The 15,841-nt window shown below is 43.2% G+C and overlaps 3 protein-coding genes across 5 annotated transcripts; 1 reads left to right on the forward strand and 2 right to left on the reverse strand.

Moving 5' to 3' along the window:
* Nucleotides 1-1,480: 1,480 nt before the first annotated feature.
* On the reverse strand, nt 1,481-2,670 carry RPL36AL (ribosomal protein L36a like). The gene is made up of 2 exons (XM_081511268.1): nt 2,625-2,670; nt 1,481-1,940 (listed from the first exon to the last, which is right to left on the reverse strand). The coding sequence occupies exon 2, from the start codon at nt 1,907-1,909 to the stop codon at nt 1,589-1,591; it is 321 nt and encodes a 106-aa protein (XP_081367394.1). The 5' UTR covers nt 1,910-1,940; nt 2,625-2,670; the 3' UTR covers nt 1,481-1,588.
* A 178-nt stretch (nt 2,671-2,848) lies between these two features.
* MGAT2 (alpha-1,6-mannosyl-glycoprotein 2-beta-N-acetylglucosaminyltransferase) lies at nt 2,849-5,379 on the forward strand. 2 transcript variants are annotated; one of them, XM_081511251.1, is made up of 2 exons: nt 2,849-3,045; nt 3,322-5,379. In XM_081511251.1, exons 1-2 carry the CDS (start codon nt 3,031-3,033, stop codon nt 4,663-4,665), a joined length of 1,359 nt encoding a protein of 452 aa, XP_081367377.1. In that variant the 5' UTR covers nt 2,849-3,030; the 3' UTR covers nt 4,666-5,379. The 2 variants fall into 2 exon arrangements, with proteins under 2 accessions (XP_081367377.1, XP_081367376.1); XM_081511250.1 differs by lacking the exon at nt 2,849-3,045 and having other exon boundaries at nt 3,158-5,379.
* A 390-nt stretch (nt 5,380-5,769) lies between these two features.
* Nucleotides 5,770-13,914, reverse strand: DNAAF2 (dynein axonemal assembly factor 2). Of its 2 annotated transcripts, XM_081511242.1 has the most exons (3): nt 11,978-13,914; nt 8,728-8,871; nt 5,770-7,838 (listed from the first exon to the last, which is right to left on the reverse strand). In XM_081511242.1, the coding sequence occupies exons 1-3, from the start codon at nt 13,814-13,816 to the stop codon at nt 7,332-7,334; spliced, it is 2,490 nt and encodes an 829-aa protein (XP_081367368.1). In that variant the 5' UTR covers nt 13,817-13,914; the 3' UTR covers nt 5,770-7,331. The 2 variants fall into 2 exon arrangements, with proteins under 2 accessions (XP_081367368.1, XP_081367369.1); XM_081511243.1 differs by lacking the exon at nt 8,728-8,871.
* Nucleotides 13,915-15,841: the final 1,927 nt, after the last annotated feature.

Here is a 15,841-nt window from a genome sequence, read left to right on the forward strand (position 1 = left end):
TTATAACATTTGAGTACCCCACCCCCCGCGGAGAATGTTCAAAAGGGTTCAAAGAGTTTATGTTGTTATGAACTCATGCTTTTTTCACAAGCTTCAGAACTTTTTGCAGTTAGAAGTCCATTATCAACTCCTACCTTACATTCAAGACTGACGTCTAAAAAAGTACTGTCCAAAAAACTGATGGAATCATTTGTTCTGTCTCTTGTCCAATAGGGTGGTCACTAGCCACATGTGGCTGCTGCTGCTGCTAAGTCGCTGCAGTCGTGTCCGACTCTGTGCGACCCCATAAACGGCAGCCCACCAGGCTCCGCCGTCCCTGGGATTCTCTAGGCAAGAATACTGGAGTGGGTTGCCATTTCCTTCTCCAGTGCATGAAAGGGAAAAGTGAAAGCGAAGTCGCTCAGTCGTGTCCGACTCTTAGCGACCCTGTGGACTGCAGCCTACCAGGCTTCTCCGTCCACGGGAGTTTCCAGCCAAGAGTACTGGAGTGGCTATTGAGCAATAAATGTAAGTGAGGCACTGCATTAATATAAGTAGCTATATGTGGCTAGTAGTCCCTGCTGGAGTGTACACTCACAGAAAAGTCAGAGGGTTTTTTTTAATAAGCCATTGTGGGATATTAGTTCCCCAACCAGGGATTGAACCCATGTCATTAGCAATGAAAGCACCGAGTCCGAACCACTGGACCACTAGGGAATTCCCAGTCAGCTTTTAATTTTTTCAACTTGGATCCTCTGTTTCACTCAGTCTACTATACACAGGTCTAGCTTATTCCCTTCACTTTTAAAATTTCATATTGGAGCATAGCACAAATAATAGTGTGTTAATTTCACATTGGAGCATAACACAATAATGTGTTAGTTTCAGGTGTACAGCAAAGTGATTCAGTTATACATGGATCTATTCTTTTTTAAATTATTTACTCATTTAGGTCATTATAGAATATTGAGCAGAATTCCTTGTGCTATACAGTAGGGCCTTGTTGGTTGCCTCTTTTAAATATAGCAGTGTGTACATGTCAATCCCCAATTCCCACTCTATCCCTTCCCCACCATCCGAAGTTTGTTCTCAATCTGAGTCTGTTTTGTAAAATTTTAAATTCATTTGTTTCATTTTTAGCCATGTCATGTCTTTCTCTGACTTACTTCACTTAGAATGATAATCTCCAGGTCCATCCATGTTGTTGCAAATGGATTAGCTCATCAATCGTAATTATGAATTCACCCAACATAAATATTTTAAATTGACCTGAAAAAGTAAAGGATCAGTTTTTCCCTTCTTTATAGTTTATCTCCATAACCTAGTTAGAAAATTTGAGGTGGGACTCCTATCTTCTTTACATATAAATACAAAACACTAGTTCTTGTGAAACGAAATTTAAATAATGAATTTGAGAAGGGGATGAACTTCAACTCACAAATAATTTACCATTATTTTAATTTAGAACCATATTAGGCATGCAACTAGTGTAAAACAAAGATTTTAGTACGAGTATCACTGTATTTATTCTCATTCAGGCAATTTTTCTATTAACTTCAACATTTTCCTCTCAAAACATAAAAGCATCACACTCGGGGACTCCCAAAGCTTAGAACTGGATCACTTGGCCCTTTCTCTTCTTATCTCCTCCGAGTTCAAAATGCTTGCATCTCTTAATGGCCAGCATCCTCTTGGATCTGCAGTTGGGCTCCACACATTCAAGCCTCAGCACGATCTTCTTTGTGGTTTTAGCCTTCTTCCGGAAAATTGGCTTGGTTTGTCCGCCATAGCCACTCTGCTTCCGATCATAGCGCCTCTTCCCCTGGGCATACAGAGAATCTTTGCCCTTCTTATACTGGGTCACTTTGTGAGGCTGATGCTTTCCACACTTCTTACAGAAAGTCCTTCGGGTTTTAGGTACATTGACCATCTTTGTAGTAGCGGTGTATTCGCGGTGGAAACTGGTGTAAAACACGACACCAAACGTTAGAACACGAAACAGCAACGTATAAACCCACTAAGTACTCATTTTCCGTATGAGTAAGTGCACAACTTTTTGGAATGCTTAGATTTACAGAATGAGACTCACTGAAAAACAGCAAGAGCAGCAGCACAGGGAAGCCAGTACGATCAGTCCCGCGTACAAAGTGGGATCCTTTGGGGGCTTATTTTATCGTGGTTGACCAACAACTAAAGCGTGGTGGTGTGATAGCTTATTTCCTCCGGCAGAGAGAGGGCTGAGGCTAGAGTTTATTTTCGACTCTCAGCGCACCCCTTCCCTCCATGTTCTAGCTCCCGGGCATGCCTGGCTCGAAGCGCGGTGTAGAGCCACCGCCACGGCCTGCCACGGCCCGCCCACTCCCTTCGAGGACTGCATCTGCCTAGTTTCACTTCTGCCTTCAAAGCACCGTCACCCGTAAAAGCCCTGAAGGCTGACGTGTCCTTAATGGTGCCTCCAGGCCCAGCAGCCGCCATGCGATTGCCCTTTCCGGAAGGGAAAAGTGAATTCTGTAAATCCAGTAACCAAGGCGGCAGGCCTCGCCCTCCCTCTCTCAACAGGGCTCACCAGGCCCGGCCCGGCCCAGCCTCGAATCCTGAGCACTGGAGGCTCCGCCGTGACCGCCACCACCCAGAACCCGGCTTACCGAGAGACCCGACGTCCACGTTCCTGTCTCGCTAGGCTCGCGCCTCACAGGAAAGGGAGGGACGTGGCGGAAGTAGGAACTGAGCCTGAGTGGCAGTGCTGCGGGCCAATAGGTGGCGGGCAGCGACGCCCCGGCGTCTCCGGACGTCTCCGGGAAGCGCCAACCGACGGCCAGGGGGCGGGCCGGAGGGGTGTGGGTCCCGGGGCCGCGGCGCTCGGCGGGCCAGTCGCTGGTTGTCAGGACAGTCATCGCCGGAGTGAGGCGAGGCGAGGCTGTGTCTCTCGTTCCGGGACGTCTGGGGCCGCGTAGAGATGAGAGCGCGGAGGACGCAGGGCCTCTGGAGGCGCAGGTAACGGAGCCGAGGTACAGTGGGGCCGCGTCGGGCTTCTTCCCGGACCGGTGTTGGATGGAGAGGACCGAAGCGACACCGTGCCGCGGCTCCTAGCGGCGGGGCCGCTGCCCGAGCTGCAGTTGCCAGGTGAAGATGTGTGGAGCCCGGGCAGCGCGGGGAAGCTGAAAACCTGCGGGTCCCCGGACCCCTGGGGCCCGGGATGAGTTAGCGAGGGCAGCCGCGGGGGCCAGTTCCGACTGCTGCAGGCCACCGCCACGGTCGCCGCCCGCCCGCCCTTTCCCCGCCGGAGCCGCTAGCTCCTTTCCGCGCCCGCCCGCCCGCCTGCCCGCGCTCCCGGCCCCGGAGACCATGAGGTTCCGCATCTATAAACGGAAGGTGCTGATCTTGACGCTCGTGGTGGCCGCCTGCGGCTTCGTCCTCTGGAGCAGCAATGGGCGACAAAGGAAGAACGAGGCCCTCGCCCCGCCGCTGCTGGACGCCGATCCCGCGAGGGGTACGGGCGCCCGGGCCGGGGACCATCCCGCCGTGTCGTTGGGCATCCGCCGGGGCTCCAACGAGTCGGCGGCTCCGCTGGTCGCGGCGGCTCCGCAGCCCGAGGTGGACAATCTGACGCTGCGGTACCGGTCCTTAGTGTACCAGCTGAACTTTGACCAGACGCTGAGGAATGTAGATAAGGCCGGCTCCTGGACCCCCCGAGAGCTGGCGCTGGTGGTCCAGGTGCACAACCGGCCCGAATACCTCAAACTGCTGCTGGACTCACTTCGAAAAGCCCAGGGAATCAACGACGTCCTCGTCATCTTTAGCCATGACTTCTGGTCGACCGAAATCAATCAGCTGATTGCTGGGGTGGATTTCTGTCCAGTTCTGCAGGTGTTCTTTCCTTTCAGCATTCAGTTGTACCCTAACGAGTTCCCGGGCACTGACCCCAGAGATTGCCCCAGAGACGTGGAGAAGAATGCAGCTTTGCGGATGGGATGCATTAACGCTGAATATCCCGACTCCTTCGGTCATTATAGAGAGGCCAAGTTCTCCCAAACCAAACACCACTGGTGGTGGAAGCTGCATTTTGTATGGGAGAGGGTCAAAGTCCTTCGAGACTATGCTGGCCTCATACTTTTCCTAGAGGAGGATCACTACTTAGCCCCAGACTTTTATCATGTCTTCAAAAAGATGTGGAAATTAAAGCAGCTAGAGTGCCCCGAGTGTGATGTTCTCTCCCTGGGGACCTATACTGCCATTCGCAATTTCTATGACGTGGCTGACAAGGTAGATGTGAAAACATGGAAATCCACAGAGCACAATATGGGTCTGGCCCTGACCCGGGAAGCCTATCAGAAGCTGATTGAGTGCACAGACACTTTCTGTACTTACGATGATTATAACTGGGACTGGACCCTTCAGTATTTGACTGTATCTTGTCTTCCAAAATTCTGGAAAGTGCTGGTTCCTCAAGTTCCTAGGATTTTTCATGCTGGAGACTGTGGTATGCATCACCAAAAAACTTGTAGACCAGCCACCCAGAGTGCCCAACTTGAGTCACTCTTAAATAATAACAAACAGTACCTGTTTCCAGAAACTCTATCTATCAGTGAGAAGTTTATGGCAGCCCTTTCCCCACCTAGGAAAAATGGAGGGTGGGGAGATATTAGGGACCATGAACTCTGTAAAAGTTATAGAAGACTGCAGTAAAAAAAAACAACCACAATTGCAAAAGTAGTGACAGTCTTCTATTTTTGATATTTGTCCAAATAGGATATACAATTGAATAAAAAGGTTTAGGAACTGGTTTCTGCTTTAATACAACAACAAATTTCTTGTAAATGTTGTCCAAATATAGTCATCTTTTCCTTTTATGTCTGATAAAGATTTAAAACGCAAGTTTTCATTTTGAGTATTGCGTTTTAAAGTTCGGTGTATCTGCTAGAGGTAATCATTGTTAATTGATAAGAGAGAAGAGGGGAAACTTTATTTAAATTGCATCTATTAATGTTTTTATCTGGAACTTTGTACACTTTTCCACTTTCAAGACTTATTTTAAGTACAGCAAAATTTATTTAAAGTTGTCATATCAGTAAAAAGTATTACAGTGAAATTGAGAGTATTAATGTAACAAGCCCAGCTTCACTGTTGACACAGTAACTAGGAAGAGGTTGCTTCAGTGGTTTTTTAATTCAAAAATTATGTTTGTTAAACACCCTGTCAGAACAGAGTCATTTTCAGTATTAAAGATTCCTGTATTATTGTGTTAAGAATTGCCTGTGCTTTGAAACCTGCATAGAACACACTTTCTTTTGGAATGTATTTGACTGATAAGAAAGTTTAAACACTTTTCACCTCAATGTAGAAATACAGTGATTTTTCTTTTAGTGCTGCCAAAATAAAATACTTGTTTTTGCATAAAAAGGTTCCTAATCATTTTTCAGAATAATTTTACATCAAAATCCACTAAAGACACTCTTGAAGGCTTAAAATTAGCATTACATCTTATCTGTACGTTGTATAACTGCTGCTGCTGCTGCTAAGTCGCTTCAGTCGTGTCTGACCCCATAGAGGGTAGCCCACCAGGCTCCTCTGTCTATGGGATTTTCCAGGCAAGAGTACTGGAGTGGGGTGCCAGTGCCTTCTCCGGTTGTATAACTAAGTTTGAAATGAAACCCAGCTCTTGACAGTGCATTCCTTTTGGAGGAAACTGGCTTTCAAATTAGCCACGCAGAGATAATGAGCAATAAAAAGCTGCTGTGTAAGTGAAATACAGCCAGAAATGAAACAAAGTTCAGTCCTGCCAAAGTGAAACATGTTCTAGAGCTAACTTTATTTTACCAGAAATCGTACTTTTTAAAACGACAAAGTAAATAAACAGTAAATAAGAAACAGGCTTAAAATTTATTCCATATTTAACATAAGTTTCCCTTAACATACATAATTGCATTCAACCAAAAGTACACTCATAGACTAATTTTTGTGTTGATACTGCAAATAGTCATTTCAACCTAAAGATTGTGATCCTAATGGACAGTCTCAAAATTATTACTGAATCAAATTGAGATTCCTATCATAGTTGAAAAATGTATATGGTCATATATAGTGGCGCAAATAGTTCTGCTTTATGAGTTCCTTTATACTGCCTGCAGCCCAGTTGGGTCCAGGTTTTATTGGAGATAAAGTGTATATCAGGATGAACTGCCAGGCGTTGTTCCACTTTTGGTGCTCTGACCTGACCTCCCTAGTTCAGAAAGACTAAAGAAATTAGGTAGTTTCCTGGACTAAGGTAAGGCCAGAGGTTTGAGTTAGTAGCTGACTTTGGAACAAATACATCATCAGCTCATGGTCTTGGGGTCAGCAATTAGATCAACAAATATTTTCCTTTCTATATTGTCTTTCGTGTTGTCCTAAAACTTTTCGCAAGAAAGACAAGAAACCATTGGGATTTTCTCCTGGCCTTATATGAAATATTCCACAAAATTCATAACTTAGCAACTATTAGAAACATCTGCTGCCCTCTTTTAGGTATTATAAAAGAAACTGATTAGAAAACACTAGCTTTTGTTGTTGTCTTTATGTAATAATATAAAGACAGTTTTCCTATTGGAGTAAGTTCTCAGATTTTCTTAAATTGTCTCGTTCTAAAACTTGTAAACTAATTTTATAAAACCAAGGAACGTTTTACTAATTTCCAAAAAATTATTTTAAATTTTGAGGATTTTCAGTCATTAATAACCTTTATTTATATATATGTGTACACCCACACATATATATGGTGACTTACATATGAGAAGAGTAAGATACAGAGTTGAAGCAAAAAGACTAAATTTCAGTGTATTTGTATTGTTTGGATCATTTAATATTGGTTAATAAAGTTCTTTCAGAATCTCTATGACAAGCATAAATACTGAACAAATCCTATTTAGTGATTTATAAACACATAGTTTGGAGATTCTCCTTGCCCCAACACACACACTCTATTGTGTGTACTTTTAGCTCATTGCATTCTTGAGAATTACTTTTTGTGACACAATATTTTGGAAACTTTATTAAAGTAATGGCAAACAAAAGAAGCCAAAAACAAGACTATAAACAGGTTGTATTGACACTAAACATTTAACTCTCCATTAGAAAAAATATACAACAGAGGAATCACAAAACATTTCCCTAATTAAGGAAGCTTTGTATTGACATAAACTCTCTATGTACACACATACACACACACAAATTATTAGCTTCAGTTTCCCCATAAGAATAAAAATACAGATTTTAAGTTTATACTTTATTGAATACTTTTGGTTTTAAGATAGTTAACAATCTATTTCATGTCCAAAAGTTTTTACTCAGCCTTTAAATTCAAAAATGATACAAAATTAATCCAAGTCATAAAGCAAAGAATTCTGAAAACTGAATGAGCAGTGAGTCACATGATCTTTAATGATCTGCACCCTACCATCATGCATATTGGTTTCCTTTATGTGGTCAAAACCAGGTGTATTGTGAACTGCAGTTTTGTTCAGTAACGAAGATGGGTGATTTCCATCCAATTCTTTCTCTTCAGTTATTACCGGTTCTTTTAAGTTATCTTTTTTCTCATTTGCATAAACAGCACTTTTGTCTTTTATAAATTCACGTTCCTTTTCTGACTTAGGTTGCTGAGACTTTGCAAACAGCTTTTGAGAAACACCAAGAGCCCCTTGTTGCAAGCATGCGACTGAACCACAACTGTCTGCTTCTAGTACTGTGACTGCTACAGATGAATCAGAATCAGTTGTTGAAGTGGTGGCACGTTCTATATTTTCTTTTTCTGTTAGAGAACTTCCTTCATGGACTCTTTCTTCTTTCTCATGAAGCTGCTCAGAGTTAATGCATTCTTGCAACTATGTTAAGAGAAACAGCAAATTAATAATTCATTGAAACAAACAGAAAAGTAAATGGTACCCTCTGGAAACTTTTCTTTAAGTTGTGAAGGAATAACCCAGTAGACTTGCAAATCCACTTCCTGGCTTCCCCCTCAAAGTCAATCTCCAAATGCTGCCAGTCCTTTTTTAACAATGCAAACCTGGTATTGATTCTCTAATTAAATCCTCTCACTGACTCTTCATCTCCTTCAGGATAAAACAATCCTGGCCTACAAATCTTTTAACATGGCCTATATAGCCCATAAACAGCCATTCTTATAAGGGCATTCTTGGTTCACTGGTTAGGACTCCACCCTCTCACTTCCAAGGACCTGGGGTCACTCCCTGATTGGGAAACTAAGATCTTCCAACATCCAGAAGCAGCCAAAAAATTTTAAAAGGGCATTCTTGAATTTTCCTGTATTTCTGTGATTCTTCAGAACCTCTTTCTCACCTAGTTCACATATAAGTCAATTGTGCTAGTTTCTAAATTATTTTAAGTCTAATATCGAAGACTATAAAGATAACCAAACTTAAACTAGAAAGAATGAACAAATATAGTTCCTGTGGTTTGAGAGTCAAAAAGAGTTGTTGGTCCCTGGACTAATACTCACATTTCCCAAATGTTAGTTTCTCTCTATTCCTCCCTGGGCAGTTATTTTGGGATTAAATGATATAAGTGAAAATGAATCACAGACGTTTAATAGTAAAATACACATCAAAAAAGGTCTGTATTCTTCTTAATATCACTCTTCCCAGCCATTATGTGCATTTAAAGTTATGATATAAAAAATCAAGAATTAACTGATTTGTTAGGCTTCAGTCTTGTCCCAAATCACTACTCTATAAAGCCTACCCAAATCCTTACCTTTGCATGTATTTCAATCTTACTATCAGTAACCTGAAGAACTTCAATTAATGGTGGCGTCAGGGGTAATGTCTGTTTGAATGGAGGGCTCAGGACCTCTTCAAGAAACTCATTAACGTTGTCTTCATTGACAAATAACCTTTCCTAAAATAAAAAGAGAAAAAATATTCTACTTTATTGGTCATACTTGACAGACAGAATTGTATCTAAAATCAGCTCATAACAATTCTCACACAGTTCAGGTCTTCACTTTTAAAATGTTTATTTCATGTTATTCCTATGCTGTTTTGGCAAAAGAAAACAGTATTGTATAGAGCAAAAAGAACAGCAAGAGTACACATATATATAGGAGAAGAGTCTGTATAAATCTGAGGTATGCTTTCCCTCCAGATAATCCTACTTACAAATCATATCTTCCTCCCCCCCAACTCAGTATTTTGTAAGAATAACATCACCTCTAGTTTTAAATGCAGTCCAAACTATAAAATGTAATTCAATTTTAGAACACTTCCTAATGAGTCAGCTAAAGACAGACAAGACAGGATGCATTCAAATTTTGTGTGACCAGTTTGCCTTTTAGTTCTTGGCTAGGTAAGAGCCAAGTATAATATTTTATTTAAGAGAATTATATTCTATTTTTAAGCACTGTGATAATCCATTGCAACACTAGCATATAACTATATATAAGAATGAGGAAACACTATAATCTAAAAAAAAAAAAAAAGAATGAGGAAACTCAACATTGTAAATCAACTATACTTAAATAAAACTTTTTTAAATTAAAAAAACGAAGGAGGTAGATTACCAAACTATAGGATATACAAAAATCACTTTTGCAGGGAATCCCAAAGACAAAGCAATTTGTTCCTATTTGAGTATGTCAAGTGAATATAGGTATATGGTTAGGTCTTTGAAGGAACAACCATATTTTAAATTCTTCAAATCAGTTCACCATTGCACCAAATAAAAATATCTTCCTCTGTACTACAGTATACACAAATTAATTACAAATACACACAATGCACTATTTGGTCCAAATTGGGGGGGTGGTGGGGAGGGGAATCAGAAAGTGATGTTTTGAATTCCCTTCTATTAAACATAACCTGTGAACTACCAAACAAAAGTGAACTTTGGTGAAAGACAAACTTTACATTTGAAATAATCTGCCTTGTATTATCTGAAGATCTAGGCGACAAAATATTACTGTAGGGTTCAAACAACCCTCCACCCAAAGCATTTCTAAGGTTCATGTCTCTGCAAAAGACTTACACATTAACTGCAAAAACTACACCAGATAGTTCAGTTACCTCGGAAGAGTAACATTTATAATAGAAATGGTTATGATTAAAATAGAAAGGATTTGCACAAACTTGCCTTCTTGGTCTAATGACTAATTTTACTATAAAAGATAATAAATTCAGAGGTCCTAAAGCTCTAGAAAAATTCCCAGTGAAGACTTAAGGCTTACAGAAATGTATTTCGTACTTGTGTGTAAAGTAACAAATTCTGACCTTGACAGCCACAAATCAGTCTCTTCATAATATTTTCATATAATGCATATAATAATGTAATCATTATATATGTCTACTCACAAAATACTGCTGTGATTTTTAAAAAAACTTTTTTTTTTTACTTTAATACTTACAGCCTGGTCAATAAAATGTAAAGGAAAAAAATTGAACATTATGGTTCCATCAGCCCCAGCAAATGTGATGATTAATGAAGTAATTACAAATATATTTCAGGCTTCAAAGATATAAAACACAGTTGCCCTGATCCCATTTTGGTCTAGTTTCTTTGCTAAAATAACATTCAGATACTAGAAAATCAGATTAAAATATATTCTTTAGTATTCTTTCAAATGCTGTCCATTAAAGCATTTTTCCCACCTTGTGAGTTATTTGCTCATTTACTAAAACAATTACAGGAAAACGACTGCCCTTTCCTAAATTTCCCCCTTCTGACGACATAAACAGATAGTCAATTTCATACTTTATTTTCTAACAAAGTATCTTACCTAGCCCTGGCTATTTTACCATTCTTGGAGGGTTTCAATTAACCACTTCTCATAGAAGATACACCTCATAAATATAAAAACTTAACTTACTAGTAAATTTCTAGAAAAACACAGGAAGAAGTAAAACTTTCTAGCAGGTTAAATAAAGCCCAAGGCCCAAAGCTTAATTTTTAATATACAATCTGTGCAACTAGTGTTGTGAATTGGGGAATTTAACCCTTGAAGATCTTAAAAGAGCAAAAGAAATTACATGTAACATTGATACAAACCTCAATCAAAAGTACCAATTAATTGTTGACTTATGAGTGTAAAATTTCTATAGAACTTCAAATTTTAAGTAGGTCCCCCCCTCCCCCAGTATTTGCCAATAGTACTGGAGTACTGAATTGAATCTCAAGATCCTAGTAGTAACTACAAAATTATATCCTAGGTAAACCTAAAATTCAGCCTCAGTTTTTGACTAAGAGATGGAGCTGACGTTGGTGCTAACAAAGGATTATATTACACTTTGTTAAATGCCAGCCATTATGCCAAATACTAGTAGGGAAGAGATTAAAACTGATGCCAAAAGAGGCAATTTCAGTGTAATGTGAAGACCACCAGAAGTCAATCCCACCAACATCAACGAGTAAAATTAAGCTGCACCGTATGGCAGAGAACACAAGGTATTTAGATTCAGCCCTGGGTCTGAGTTGGTTTTCCCACAAAAAAACTGGCACAGGCCGAGTTACTTTTGCTCTCTGGAAATAAACTATTACTTTCTAAGGTTGGGAAAAGCTATTTAAAACTGAAAATAACGCTATGGTGGAATGTCTCTTCCCTATTTGTGTCACAAACGCCTTTGAGAATACGACTAAAGTTATAGTCCTTCTCCCCAGAAGAAAACCCTCAACTTTGTGTATACAATTTTAGATGTCTATGGATCCCTGAGAGTCATTTCATATCATTCTCCGGAGTCAATGGACTCCAGGGCAACAAGTGCATTGAGGGCAACTTTGAAGACTTGAAACCCATCCACCAGAGAGGATGCGTTCAATTTTCTTCGTTTTGTTTTTTTTTCCCCCCAATATGCGTTTAACGTGTACTGACGTCTTTCATCAAGGGTTATCAACTTCAAGTCGTCAGGAGAGAAGTTATAATGGCAAATCCTTTGTTACAATTTAAACTGTGAGGATGACTGTGATAAGTGGAATAGAATATGTCAAACATTAAGACTCTAGAAAGAACTGTTACCTCCAAACAATCGTTGTTTAAGCCGTAATACCACTCTCTCCAATATCCATGGCATTCTGGAGACTTGGCCAGGTCTATCACTGCATTGTTGGAAGAAATACTAACCACTGGTGCTTTGGTACTCAATTTATTCTCTGGAGTAAATTGCAAAAAGAAGGAATAATAAACCAAGTCTTGGGTAGAGAAGGACAATTTGTACCAGAGGGGGTTCACTTCCCCTTGAAGACTTTGAGGCAGGATCCAAGGCACTTGAATGAGCAGAGTCAGGGATTCTTCATCCTGACTACACTGCAAAGGCGGACACAAAGCTTCCCCGCGGTCGGTCCCGGGACCACCCATCGCTCGACAAGCCGGCTCCCTGCCAGTGCCTTCCCGGGCCTCGCGCGCCTCCAAGCCGAGGGTCGGGCGCACGCTCGCGCTCCCTACAGAAAGTCCCACGTCAAGGTCCCCGCAGGAAGTACTAAGAGCGCCTCCGCCACGGTCCCCAGGTATGTTCCTGGTTCCAGGAGGCGGCTCCTCCCCGGTCCCCGTGGTTGATATCTCTTGCCCGCCGAAATCCCGCTCCTCGGATTCTGCGACGCGCTCCTCCCCGGCGGCGTCCGGAGTGGTGATCCCGGCGTCTGCAGCCCGGGTTCGACTGGGACCTGAGGTTGCGTCCCCAGCACAAACACCCGCCGGGCCCGCCTCCCCCGGGCGAGCGGAAGCGCAGGCCGCGCCGTCAGTTCCTGGCGGGTCGGCGGCCTCTTCCGGGGACGCGGCGGGCTCCGGGCGCCAGGCGGTCGGCGCCACGGGAAGCGTGACCACCAGCTGCCGCCGGGCCTTGTTGAACTGTGCGTTGCCGCGGCTGTCATCCACCGGGTACGGGAGCGAGAGTCGCAGCCGGTAGTCGGGCTTCCTTGAGTCAAGGCATAGCAGCTTCCCCGTCACCTCCAGCGCCGCCTGCTCCGCCGAACGCAGCAACGGCAGCTCGATGGTAACCACCAGCTCTTGGGGCACCGTGCCGGGCGCCGAGTCCCGGGAGCAGCGGTAATCCTGGAGGTCCACGTGGTGGCGCTGCACCACGCTGTAGCGAGGCTCGGTGGGGGCGGGCTGCCGGACGGCCTCCGGAGGGGAGGGTGCCTGGGGCCGGGGGACCGCAGCGCTCACGCCGGCCGCCGGGTATCGGTAGGGGTAGGGGAAATCGGGGAGAGGGCTCTCCGGCTCCCCCTCGGGCCGGGCCGGCGCGCCTCCGGGCAGGGGCGTGCGCAGCACGGGGGCATCCGGGGTCCCTTTGTACTTGATCTTCAGGGTCTTGGCGTTCCTCTGGTCCAACTTCACGCCGAACTGCTTCTCCACGGCCTCCAGAGCCGTGGCGTCCAGCATCTGGCGGAAGCGCTCATGGCGCCGGGCCAGCGCGATCGCGTCTGGGTGGAAGACCACATCGTAGACGGTGTAGCGGGTGCCGCGCCCCCCCGCGTACTCGCGGCCGGGGGCTAGGCTGTAGGGCAGGGACCACTGGCTGCCGGACACCGCGCCCCCAGAGCCGGGGCGGCTGCTGGGCGCGCCCACCAGCGCGTTGCTGCACACGTTCACGAAGCAGCGCCGGGTCCCGTCCAGGCTGGTGCGCAATACGTGGCCCGGCTCCGGGTGCACGAACCGCACCTCCACTCCACGCTCACGCTCCAGCGCCGTGATCTCCTCCTCGTAGCGCCGCCGGTTCTCAGGGTCCGTGAGCTCCTCGGCGTACTCGGAGAACATTCGCCGGAACTCTGGGTCCTGGAAGGCGGAGGTGAGCCGCTGGACCTCCTCTCCACTGAGATCCAAGTCTTCTAGCGGCGAAGAGGCTGCCGCTTTGGCCATGCTGCCCTTCGGCCCCTTGCGCAGAGGCCAAGGGAGATGGTTCTGAGACCTAGTGGGTGGGACGCGCGGTGAAATCACTAGTCTGCGGAGAGTGAGGCGGCGGAGGTCCGTAACTGCTTCAGAATTGAGCCTTGGGCGGCACGTGCTCGTTGCCATAGTGACACCACCAACACCCAGGAGGAGGGGCAGGAACAGGGATAATGGAAATGACAGAAATAGCCTTAGTTTCTTCAGACCAACATCCTACGTTGTTTAGATTCCTGTGCTATGGTGTACTTAGCTCTGCAGAATAAGCATCTTAATAATTGTAATTTCCAGCATTATGTACATTATTCGTTGTCCAGAACCCTTCAAGGTAGTCCTGATCTTCAATTCACAGACGAGAAGATGAGACCTGAAAAGGTCTTGACCTCACCAAAGTCACATAGCTAATGCACCATCTAGCAGGCACAAACTGTGATTCTATCGTAAGTTTTTCTGCTTTATTCACTTCGCTAAACCAACATTTCAGTCGTCTAGATATTTCACCAATTTACCCTATTTACAACTCTCATTTGGTGTGAGAGTTATGCGCAGGTTATTCATAAATAACCAATCATCAGTAAACATGACTTTGTTAATAATAAAAATGCAAATATAAGATACCACATATCACCTATAAAAATGGAAAAGGCTTTAAAAAAAAAACCCAATTACTCTTATTTCCTTGGAGTGGTAGAATTTATATTAATAAAGTTTTTCTAGAAAGTAGTTTGGTACCTATGTCAAAAGCCTTTAGAATGTGCATACTTTTTTTTTTTAATGCAGAAATCCCAATTCTGAGAGCATGCTCAAGGCACTATTATGATTCTAAAGGTTTGGGAAGAATTTAAGAATTCAGCAGTGGGACTGGTTGAGCAGATTTGGGTAGAGCCATACAATGGGATTCTAAGCAACCATTCGAATTGATGTTATAAAAGAATATTTATTGACTGAGGTAGTTATTAATTGGTAGTTGTTAAATTCATTGGTCATTTTTCTGTCTTCATTTTGTTGACAGCCTCAGCAACATTTAATATAATGTTGGCATTACCTCAATGACAAGACACTATCCAGGTTTTCCTCCTGCCTCATCAGATACAGTTCCTGTGGTTTCCCCATACTGAGACCAAGTGTTGGCTTTTTTCATAGCACAGAAATCTCACCCCACTCCCCTCTTGTGTGATCTCCCTGGCCTCTGAAGGCATAATGTCACATGACGGTGCTTTAGACCCAGATTTCTGAGGTGAGGTCAGCCATGCTGAGTAAACACCAAGTAGGGGAGCGCACCACCTCTCTTGTTTCTCACAGTATTAGCTCTGGGTACTCCTGCAGTACTGTTCGTCTGCTACCCCATTTTTCAGATCTATGCTTCCTTTTAATTTCCAGACAATGTCCACCACTAACTGGTTATAATTTCTGTCTTATTCTAATAATTATAATTCTGGTAACTTACTTGCTCATAGTTAACTGCTCTGCTTCATCTTTCCTCACCTTGCTAACCCCTAAATGCACCCTGTATTTCTAGGCATTAAATGTGTTCCTAAAGAAATCTTTCATGTTTAGCTCTATGGTTCTTGAAACTAGACCAACAATCTGGCAGTATCTATTTCAGTACCGCTTTCAAGGCCTAGACTGTAAATTTTTCCAAGTAATCTAGTAGCTTTTGGAATTATGCCTTGATTTCACTTTTAATCAAAATTTCCAGGCTATTCTTGAGATTAAAGCTCAATCTTGCTCTTTTAACATCAGGTCTTTTCTAATATTTTGAAAATTTATATCCTCAAACCACATCTCAAATTGCCACTTCATCCTAACCACAATTCACTTAACACAATATTCAGATTAAATTTCTTGAGGAATTTCCTTTAATGTCATTTTAGTTTTTTTATTAGTATCTCTTCCTCAAAAAGCTAAGTTTCTTTGAAAGAAGGGTCTTCCATTCCAAGTTGTCTATAATATTAAGATTATTCCTACGTTTGAAACACTCTTTATACCTTTAACAAT

The sequence above is a fragment of the Giraffa tippelskirchi genome, chromosome 7 (genome assembly GCF_054371585.1).
Source record: "Giraffa tippelskirchi isolate mGirTip1 chromosome 7, T2T-mGirTip1v1.2.pri, whole genome shotgun sequence".
Classification (NCBI taxonomy): domain Eukaryota; kingdom Metazoa; phylum Chordata; class Mammalia; order Artiodactyla; family Giraffidae; genus Giraffa; species Giraffa tippelskirchi.